The sequence below is a fragment of the Rosa chinensis genome, chromosome 2 (genome assembly GCF_002994745.2).
Source record: "Rosa chinensis cultivar Old Blush chromosome 2, RchiOBHm-V2, whole genome shotgun sequence".
Classification (NCBI taxonomy): domain Eukaryota; kingdom Viridiplantae; phylum Streptophyta; class Magnoliopsida; order Rosales; family Rosaceae; genus Rosa; species Rosa chinensis.
The window spans coordinates 44,108,207-44,119,649 of NC_037089.1; the positions used below are offsets into that span (position 1 = coordinate 44,108,207).

Consider the following 11,443-nt stretch of genomic DNA (forward strand, 5'->3'; position numbering starts at 1 on the left):
TTTGTTTTAGGGAGTAGCGTGTTGGAGAGAGAGGTCGTCAACAGAAAAGTACACAAGCATGTCTATATAGCTACCTCCCGTAGAAGATTGTTCCCTAATTATTTTATTCTTTAGATAGTACTCTTTTTCTTCCCATGAACTACCTAAACCCCCTATTCAACTTACACACGTCTCATTGTTTTATATATAACAGACCTGCCATCTTTACGTGCTTGTTTTTTAGACACAATTGAACTTCCATCTGTACTACTAGGTTATATTATTTAGTCCTTATTATTTATATCCAACATTGCCTTTTCATTCGCATCAGAAAAAGGGTCAAGGTCTCTGTAAGCTTCTTGTTCTGATATGTTTGTTTAGATATATGTTACTTCAATGACTTTTTGCTTTGAGTAGTTTTTCTTCAAAATGATATAAAGAATTGCCAGTATTAACTGTGTTTGTGTTAATAGATAGAAGTTGATATATCATCTATATATATAGGATGCACAGGAAGAATAATGGCACAGCAGGAGCAGGAGCAGTACCAGCATGTGCAGCATGCAAGCATCAAAGGAAAAAGTGCAACGAAGGTTGCACTTTGGCACCTTTTTTTCCAGTGGAGAGGAATCGAGAATTCCAAGCAGTGCACAAAGTTTTCGGGGTTAGCAATGTAACAAAGATGGTGAAGAATGCCAATGAAGCAAACCGGAGAAAGGTTGTTGATTCATTGGTATGGGAAGCTCTTTGCAGGCAAAAAGACCCGGTGCTTGGTCCTTACGGAGAGTATAGGATGATTTTCGATGAGCTCAAGATGTATAAAAATCATGAGAACCAAACGGTTCCTTTACAAGTGCAAAAGGGCATGTGTTACAAATCTCTGACGGATTTAGTTGCTTGGAACTATGAAACTAATGGGATTAGCGATGGAATAAATGGAGGAAATGGAATCACTACTACTAATAACAATTTGGATTATGATCTTCAGGTTAACGAAAACGTCAGAATCAATTCAGTCCCGCCATATGGTTATCCTTTAACTTGTGAGCAAGAAATTGCAGCAGAGAAGATAAAGCAAGTAAAAATAGCTGCTGATTCCATTGTTGTTCCAGTAGTACACCAGCAGGGGCATTCTATCAACAACATTAATCAGCAGTACTATATTTCCGGTAAATAAATTCTTATTCATAATACCGGATCTGTTTCATATTGTTTGAGATCTAGAAAATTCATTACTTGATGTGATCATTCACCATTGAGTCGGCCAATTTGACAGTTAGAAATTAGAATTAATGCTATTCTTTTAATTTGTCTGTAAGTAGTGTATGTTTTAATAATTAAGCTGATAAAGTTTCTTCTATTTTTGTTTCATTTTAGGTCAACTTAATCAACACATTGGCAAGCCATTAGAAAGGACAATATGGGAAGGCGGATCGTAATATATTTTGATTGTTTAAACAGTTTCCTTACTTTCCGATCAATCGATCGACTGCATTCAGGAGAGGATATACTCTAGGCTATTATATATGGTCATTCTCCATGTTCCCATAATTTATTACTAGTATTAGAAAATGACATTTGCTTTTCTTACTCGGTACAATTAGCTTAAAGCTTTGCATTGAAATAGCTAATTAGGTCGGTGTATGTGATGATAATGATGTTATGGCTTATAGTACGTGTCCACGCTGAAGTTAATTAAACACTTGCTCTTGATCAGTGACCTAGCAAAACATTCACTATCAAAATGTTTCTCTGTCGCTATCAATACAATTATAAAGGATCCCGCCAGCAAGATATATATTTAATGGTCACCTTGTCTTTCGATCAATCTTTTGATTCCGTTTTATCTTTGCTTCGGGGAGAAAGTACGGTCAATTTCCATATTACTGAGAAGCCAATTTGGGTTTTGAGATATAGTCTTGAAAGCATACCAAATTAATGGTGCCATCAAAATTGGTATGTTAATATCATAACGGAGGTGACAGAAGGATTAGTGAAAGTTTGCATACTATTTGGACTCGTTAGGTCTCTTTTTAAAACGAGTGTATTTTTTATTGTGCTCCAAATCTTGTAATGAAAGGCATCAAAATTATTATTATTTTCTAATAATACTAAAGAGTCTTCCACTCTTCCAAACCCTACGCATCCGGGCTTTGAGTTCCAACAACGGTGCAAGACACGGTTCTTAGCTCCAGGCGGAGGTTGCCTCTCTGTACCTCGGCGACCTCTTTCGGAAAACACCCAATTTGTTGTTAAGGGCCAAGCGCTATGCTCTTGGCTTAGTACCATAATTACAGCTTCTCGCCGAAGCGATTTGTAGTCATTGGTGAGATTGTAATGGTTAGAGAGATCTGGCGGATTCCCAAGCTCGGAGCCTGGAATTCAGCACTTTGTTTGCGTTCGGGGATTCAATGGCTAAGATGACCCTTAAAGCCTCATGTTTTGGGAGTAGAGTTGACATTCATACCCATTGGGCAATACCCGCTGGGTAATACCCACCCAATAATAGTTTCTGAGTAATAGCCAATGGGCAATACCCATCAAATAATTCGCGGATATGGGTATTTACCCAACCCATTTCTGAACGGGTAAACTCATACCCACCCATTTGCCCGTTTTCAATATGGGCAGGGTTTTTTTTTTTTTTTTTAATTGAAGGCCTTTAGCCTATTAAAGGCTGAGATTTTTTTTTAAAATACTCACTATTTAAGCGCCCCCATTCCTCATATGGGGATATTTTCAAATAGTCAATTGAGTATTTCAAATACTTGAGACAGTGTTTAAGAAAAAAATTGTTGGTTTAGTCACAAGGAAGTAATACGTTTAAAACAAATATTTATTTATGTAAAACAATTTTCACAACTTGGCGATTAAATGTAAAATAATAAAATTCGGTTCGTAAATGAACCATCCTCACGGATCGCCTTTTGAATATTTTTTTCACAATTATACGATGATCCAACGGTACGATCCTCACGGATCACCTTTTGAATCGTCTTTTCACAATTATACGATGATCCAACGGTCGGATCCTCATGGATCACCCTTATGATCATCCTCTCAAAATTATACGAAGATCCAATGGTCGAATCCTCACAGATCTCCTTTTGAATTATCTTTTCACAATTATACGATGATCCAACGGTCGGATCCTCACGGATCGCCCTTAGGATCATCCTCTCAAAATTATACGAAGATCCAACGGTGGAATCCTCATGGATCGCCTTTTGAACAATCTTTTCAAAATTATACGATGATCCAACGGTTAGATCCTCACGGATTGCCTTTTGAATCGTCTTTTCACAATTATACGATGATCCAATGGTCGGATCCTCACGGATCGCCTTTTAAATCATCTTTTCACAATGATACGATGATCCATTGGTCGAATCCTCACGGATCGTCCTCTCAAAATTATACGAAGATCCAACGGTCGGATCCTCATGAATAACCTTTTGTACCATCTTTTCACAATTATACGATGATTCAACGGTTAGATCCTTATCCGAGATCACACAAAGTCATCGGAACACCCCTCATAGGTTTTCTGTTTTTTTTTTTTTAGAATAAGAAAATTATAAAAATGCCTCATATGTTGGTTGAAAAATAATAGTTCTGAATTAAAAAAAAAAAAATTGGGTGTGGTTTACAATTTTATGTGGGTATTTGGGTAAAATTTGGGTACCCACGGGTATACCCATACCCCACCCATTTTTATATGGGTATTTTGTAATTACTCATACCCATAAACTATGGGTATTACCCGTTAACAAATACCCAAAAGGAAAAATTACCCGCGGGTTCTCATACCCGTGGGTTTTAATGTCATCCCAAATTGGGAGGGTTACTACTGATCATTTGCGTGGAGCGCAATGGATGTGATCATGCTACTCCTCACAGTTGATTGCCTATATTTGATTGTGTGTCCAAAGCTTTTTAGGTGCCCACAATAAATTAGGTTGTTGATTTTTTTTTTTATGAAAAAATAAAATTATGTTGTTTATTTGAGTATTGGCAATCTCTTTGCTGTTGTCCTCTACCTTTTAGAATTTCGTATTTAGCATACGGAGGAATGATCCATGTTCATTGGTTTTCACTAGCAAACTTATAGCTAGCTTAATAATTAAAGAGACTGATTTCATTTTGAGGCCAATTAAATTATTTGTGATTGGTCTATACTCTTTGCTAATTTGTGCATGTTAGAATATATAAGTTTTGTAGAGACTCTTGGTATTATTTCAGGATGTTCTCTTGATGCTTATTGTAATATGCGGTTCAGGCCTTATGTTTCACCCTTGTATTATGCAGTTTCATTAATCAAGGCTTGATAGCTGGCACATCAGTCCCTTTCAAAAGAAAGAAAAAAATTATTTGTGATTGGTATCGAGGATGGCTCAAGTTTTCATTTACAATATCTATTAATTTTCATTTCCTACAACTTGGTGGAGATTATACATTATTATATCAGATTTCCATGCCGAAAGCCTTTGTAGGAAAGTGTGCCATGAGGAGCTCCCTTAATTAGAAAATAATTTTCATAAACACCCTTTTGTAATTTGGGTAGTAATGTCCATATATTTCATTATTTTTCCAATAATCAAATCCATTGAAATTGTCTCTTTTCAATATAACTAATAATATAGTTTATTAACAAAATGAAATTATTATAGCATATCATAGATGATTATAGTAGCTACGTACTATAGATGAGATATTAATGATCATCATAAAACTTTGATCACACACATTCTGCGTGTTTTAGCTATCATAAGGTTTATTGATATCATGTACTCATGCCTCTTTTATGACATGTATTGCCTCTTCAAGACAAATTATGACATGTATTGTCTCTTCAAGACAAATTATTTAAAGAATGTGGATCTTTATATAGTCTCATGAAAAACATTATAGGACTTGTATAATCTTCCCTTATAAGGAGCTTGAATTTTGGACTTAGTGGATATATTTTACTCAAATTCATGCCGTTATATTAGTCTTTTCTCCCCCTAATGGCGGAAAGACTATTCGAGTTGACCCACACACAAAACATGTGTTAAAACTATTGGATAGACGATTCATTGGTGGGTGGGGAGCTCAAACCAATTTTAGCTCAAAAACGTAATAAGCTGAGAATTTTCTTTAAAAAAAAATGAGACATGATGGACAAAATCTTACACCAATTCACGTCATTTTTCAGAAACTATATGATCTCCTTAATGATGGGACGGTTGTCTCATTAAAATGACAACTTGCATATATATGATAAATTAATAGTAGCAAGGTTTGCAATACGAGGCATATCATAAAATATGTAAATAATTCTACACAGCATGGTAGGTCGAAGTAACACAATAGGTCATGCCAAACTATTTTATAGGCTCAATGAAACTTTTGGTTCATGATTAGTATATTGGTTATAGTTCTGTAATATAACTAAAATATGATAGAAATTATCTTCGCCAATTTATGTAAAAGAATGTCATATTGGTATTATGACAGACACAAGCTATGTTGTAGCCATCAATATGCAAAAGAATGTCTTATCTATATATAGGCTTATCTTAATAGATCAGCTTTTTTTGAGATGATTGTTACCTTAAATTTGTGAAGCATCAATTGTGAAACATATGACAACTGCAACCAATCATGTCCACAGCTGGACTATATACAAAACAAATATCTTTACCATTATTTTTGATCATGTATATCCAATTATCCATAGTTCAAATTGAAGGGAAAAACCCTAGGAGAGAACTTTTCTCTCGTCTACTACTGCAACATCCACACGGAAAAATCCTACCCCTCTTCTACCTCCAATCTTATCGTGTCATCTATTGAGTCAATAAAAGCAAGCTTCGTGGGCTCACTGGCATTGGCAAAGAGTGGCAGTGCACCGAATTTAGGATGGATTAGTGATGACCATGTCTGTCAATCAACCCAATCATATCTTCTTGTTAAGCCTCTAACATCCAAAATTTTGAAGTGGCGACTTCTTCTATGGTTGTTGTGAAAAAAGGATTTGAAGAACAAGAAGCCGATGACTCCGAAGAAGCAAGGTGTTGCACCTCGACGACTCACTTATCCTTCTACTGATGTTGGTATGGCTTGCCTTAGTCATACAAGGAAAAAAATTTAAATTTCTTAGTTTTAGTTGCTTATAGAATGGACTTTGGCCATTCAATTTACTTGATTCTTAGTTTTTTCAATTGTAGAACAATTGAGTTCTCTAAGCAATTGTACAACAATTGAGTGATTTACTACTATGAGAGTTAAATTAATCAGGTTTTTGTCCATTTTATAGGCTCCTGTTTAATAAATGAGCTTATTTGTTTTCAATGAGTGGTATTGGTCAGTTTTGTTAGTTTGCTAAGTCCATAAAGATTTGGTCATAGCCTAGAATTAATGTATGTGTTGCTGACTGTGATAAGGAATGGAATTAGGGCTGTAAGTAGGCTCGATACAGCTCGTGTTATATTCGTATTCCACTCGATTTTAGCTCGTGTTCGTAAGATAAACGAGCCGAGCCTGAGCTCAATATTAAGCTCTACAAAACAAACGAGCCGAGCTTGAGCAAGGTTATATTCGGCTCGTCCAGCTCATGAGTAGCTCGTATTTTCCATTAGTAGCTCGAGCTTATTAAAACTTGGCTCATTTGTTAAAGTTCGACTAATGAAAATTTATACTATAAAAGTATAATTTTTCTAATCTCAATTCTTCAATTCTTTTTATTACATTCCTTTTCAATTGGAAGAGAATCTGAAATTTTAAATAAAATATATTACAATCAATAACAATATTTGTGCAACAATCAAATCAAACCGTAGCAACCACTATAAAAAGAAAAGAATTTCTACATTAGTAAAGGTTTTTTTTTTTTTTTCATTCTTACTGCAAGTCTTTTTATGTACATAACTTATTGCAAGATTGTTCTTCCACTAATCTTGTTTCTTTTATTCTTTTTTATAATATAGGGTGATGAGGATTCAATGGAAGAAATCTGCTTGGAGAAAAGGTATATACACGTACTGAACAATCTTCTTACTTTCATAAAATCATATTGAACAAACTTATTTAAAGTTATTAATATATATATATATATATATGTTATAAATATTATATATATGTGGCTGTCCACTGTAAATACTCATTAGTTATGTCCTTATGATGTAAACATTACTCCTATATAAAGGGGTCTAATGAGAATGAAATAGACACTTCTACCTCCTCCATACTCTGTTTCTCTCTTCTATCTCGATATTTTTCTCTAGTTTATAACACGTTATCAGCACAAATTTGCTCTTATTTTTCTTCTTTGAACTCCATGATGATCCGCAAGCCTTATGGTGCAACATAGTTGCTTATGACCAAGGCTAATGATCTATGAGTTTTTCTTCTTTCTCTCCTAGATGAATATCAATTTTCTTTATGTGATCATTTACATATATTTGTATGTATCTTTTATATAATATAATTGTTGAAAATTTATATTTCATATACGACACGTTATCAGCACGAATTTGCTCTTATTTTTCTTTTTCTTCTTCTTTGAACTCCATGATGATCCGCAAGCCTTATGGTGCAACATAGTTGCTTATGACCAAGGCTAATGATCTATGAGTTTTTCTTCTTTCTCTCCTAGATGAATATCAATTTTCTTTATGTGATCATTTACATATATTTGTATGTATCTTTTATATAATATAATTATTGAAAATTTATATTTCATATACGACAATGAGAACTACATGTTGCATTGCTCAAAACTCGAGTCCTCTGACCGAGTAGTCTTAGAACCTATGGTTCTATAGACATCACACGAATGTTTTTCTCGTGTGTTCCCTATGGGATCCATTGTTCATATTTATGAACTCTTCGAAACCTTTGTTTCGTATATGAATTTTTCATAGAATATATTGTTCTAATAATTATGGATCCTAATATATCTCATCTTTTCTGTTTGTAGAAAGATGACTCATCTAACCAAATTGGACTATGATCCTCTTAAAATTTTTGGCAAGAACTATTTGATGCTGAAATTCATCTTATGGCTAAAAACCTTGGAAATGCCATCATAGTTGACAATAAGTCATCTGTGCAAGATCCCGCCAAACGTATGATTTTCTTGCGTTATCATCTTGATAAGATCCTAAAAGATGATTGCCTTACGGTGAAAGATCCACTTGAGATTTGGCAAGCATTGGCTGATCGATTTGCTCACCAAAAAACCATTGTTCTATCTAGAGCATGATATGAATGGACGCATTTTGCGCCATCAGAACTTTAAATCTGTCACTGATTTTTTATTCCGCTAAACATATGATTACCTCCCAACTAAAATTATGTGGAGAATCTGTCAGTGAAGATAACAAGCTCAAAGTCCTGATTTTTTTGTGGACAATGGAAAACATATTAATTACATGATCAGCAGCAGTTTTCTTGATACCGATAAATTTTAAGCCTATGTTTAGGCCTTTTTTTTGTCTCTATTTATTGTGTTTAGTCATTTTAAGCCTATATTTTGGCACCGATTAAACATAATTATGTTTCATTATCTTTATCTGTTTAATCATATTTATTATGTTTAAATTACCTTTATTACAATTCTTTCATAACTGAATTTGTCATGAGTATTTGTTGCAAGAGCTACAATTATCATGATAATATTTTTAATTGCCATTATCTTGTAGTTATTGTTATTAATAACTCATCATATTTATTATGTTTAAATTACCTTTATTACAATTCTTTCATAACTGAATTTGTCATGAGTATTTGTTGCAAGAGCTACAATTATCATGATAATATTTTTAATTGCCATTATCTTGTAGTTATTGTTATTAATAACTCATTTTATTATCATTCTATTACCATTATTTGATACTCACTATAGTTATATAGTTCCGGTACAGTGTATCCTTTTACATTTTTTTTTCTCTCACCTAAACCCTAAGGCCTCCCGGTTGTAAATCTCTTCTCGTCCGGCGGCGCCCGGATGTCGGCCTGGCCTTCGGGCCTCCGATTGTCATGGGATTTGCTACCGGATGGGCGAACTACTGCCCATGGGACACCTTTGGGATTCTCTCTAGTGTTATGTCAGTTTGATTTGGGTGGGACGATAGAGCTGCTGGGGGTCGTGCTGTCTGGGCCGACATCATCCCCGTTGATGGTGTTCTTGGATTGCCGGCGTCATGGAACTTGATCGATGGTGGTGTGGTTTTTGCAAGGATGGGATTAGGGATGGTTTTGGTCTGTTGTGATGTAGGTCGGGGCGGCGTGGCTTGGCCGACAGATGATGCAAGGTCGTGGCGGTTTGGATCTTGGACTGATGGCGCCGCCATGTTTTCGATCGAGGGCGTTGTGCCGCGGAGTAGAGGAACCCAGATCAGGGATATTTTGTTCAGTTCGATGCAGGTCAGCGGCGTGGCTAGGAGCGAGTGGTTCGCTCGCTGCCATGGAGACGTGGATCTTGACAACGTTTGTCGTCGGAATGGATCGGACGGAACTCTGCCGGCAGGGGCCGTACGAGGATTGACGGAGAAGACGGCGGACTGGGCCCAAATCAGGCTGCTAGGCCTGGAGATCTCCTTGGTATGCCCTATTGGGCTTAATTGTTTGGTCTGAGGTTCTACCTTAGTCCATCAACTTCTATTTGGGCTAGGGTTTACGCTTTTGGCCCAAATTTATGTTTTTAGCTTTTGTCTAATTACCATATGTTCCCTTGTATTAGGAACCCAACGAGTGTTTTATTTCAGCTTGTCTATTTGCTATGTTTTTTCCATAGTTTATAGGTTCGCTGTTTTGCAGGCGATAAGTTCTAATATAGTAGGTCTATCCTATGTACCACTGTGGCTCCTCCATGAAATCTTGTCTGGCCATTGTTATGTGTCAGCGGATGGGTATATAATGGCCTTCTTGGCATGCGCTATTATCAATGGAATTATCATTATTTAAAAAAAAAAACTCACTATAGTTATTTATTTTATGCGATCATAATGAACATTTATTACTTATGATTATATCTACCTCATATGATTATGTCGTATGTGAAAAATAACAAAATTATTTTCCATCAATGGGAATTGAACTCAGGTCTTTTTGGATGCCAACCAAATATCCTAACCAACTAGACTACAACAAATTTATAATTATTTTGTTATAATGTTATATTAATGCATATTTCAATTACTGACTTTAAATGAATCTGCCTCTATTTTGGCATATGGTACTCACATATTGGTATCAAAAATATCAATTATATTTTCAACAGAATCGAGGTATGTATTTTCATGAGTTTGACAACTTCAATTTAATTTCCTCTTATTATCTTATCTGATAATTTGATATAAAATTGTCACTCATGTTTCTTGTTTCAATTACATGAGGACTTAAAATTCCTCCACTGATTGTTGTACAATCAAATAGATCGAAACATCTTGTTTCTTGATCTCCAATTATGTCAGGACCTTTGTCCCTTCTCTTTATGAGTACATGTGAACCTCTGTTCACTCCACTTTTAGAACATGCTTCTAATTGTGAAGACTCAAACCAAATGTTTTGAGTATGAGGGCTATGGTCCCTAAATCTATTATTATTGGAGTATATGCTTATACCCATATGGACTACTGTCCCAAACTCGAAATTTGAGTATATCATTTTGACATTTTTCAGTGTCAAACAATAATATGAACCACGTGTTCATTAATAAATTCATTTTGAACCATGAATGTTCATGATAAATATAATGACAAACATAGTTGTCTTGCATGCATATAATGCAACTATGGACATGATCCATTGCAATTGTTGATAATTTTTCACAAATGATGCTTCCAAAAGCTAAGGTAACAATCATCTCAAGAGCTGCAGATCTTGATTGATGACCGACTCCAACTGAGCTCATATTATGTTACATATATGGAATTACCACTGCATATATTGGTTATGAAATTTCCACCGACTTTATGTTGTATTAATCAACTATGAGTATACTACTGTATACTATATCATGAATTAAAAATTTCATTAAGCCAAATAAATTTATTTTGGCGTGACTAATGTGTCATTACTATGTCATGTAGACTCATCTACATACATACTCTATATTGTTGTTTAATACAACAATAATTGCAAACTTTCCTAATGAGGATATTATAATTTATCGCATATATGCGAGTTGTCACTTTAATAAGACAATTCTCCCGTCATTAGGGGGAGAAATATTATGAAAAACTATATGAATTGGTGTGTGATATTTATCCACCATGTCTTATTATTATCTTAAGAAAAAGACTCAATCAATTATGAGAAATTGAGAAAGTGACACTTATTAAAGACAAGTTTTTAACCTAAAAATTGGTTTGGGCTCACCACCCACCAATGGATTTCCAATCCAAATTTTTTGCACGCATATTTTGCGAATGGTAAAACTAGATGGTTTTCCCGCCGTTAGGGGGAGGAAACACTA

At 34.9% G+C, this 11,443-nt stretch overlaps 1 protein-coding gene across 1 annotated transcript; it reads left to right on the forward strand.

The window, feature by feature from the left end:
* Positions 1 to 282: 282 nt before the first annotated feature.
* On the forward strand, positions 283 to 1,657 carry LOC121051228 (LOB domain-containing protein 2). Its single transcript, XM_040513375.1, has 3 exons — positions 283 to 323; positions 484 to 1,148; positions 1,357 to 1,657. The coding sequence occupies exons 2-3, from the start codon at positions 485 to 487 to the stop codon at positions 1,416 to 1,418; spliced, it is 726 nt and encodes a 241-aa protein (XP_040369309.1). The 5' UTR covers positions 283 to 323; position 484; the 3' UTR covers positions 1,419 to 1,657.
* The last annotated feature ends 9,786 nt before the right edge of the window (positions 1,658 to 11,443 follow it).

What these genes read in the sequence shown, in the direction of transcription:
- LOC121051228 (XM_040513375.1), top strand. Translation starts at nt 485, where the DNA reads ATGCACAGGAAGAATAATGGCACAGCAGGAGCAGGAGCAGTACCAGCA. An exon ending in TCAGCAGTACTATATTTCCG is followed by an intron (nt 1,149 to 1,356) that starts GTAAATAAATTC and finishes GTTTCATTTTAG; the next exon opens with GTCAACTTAATCAACACATT.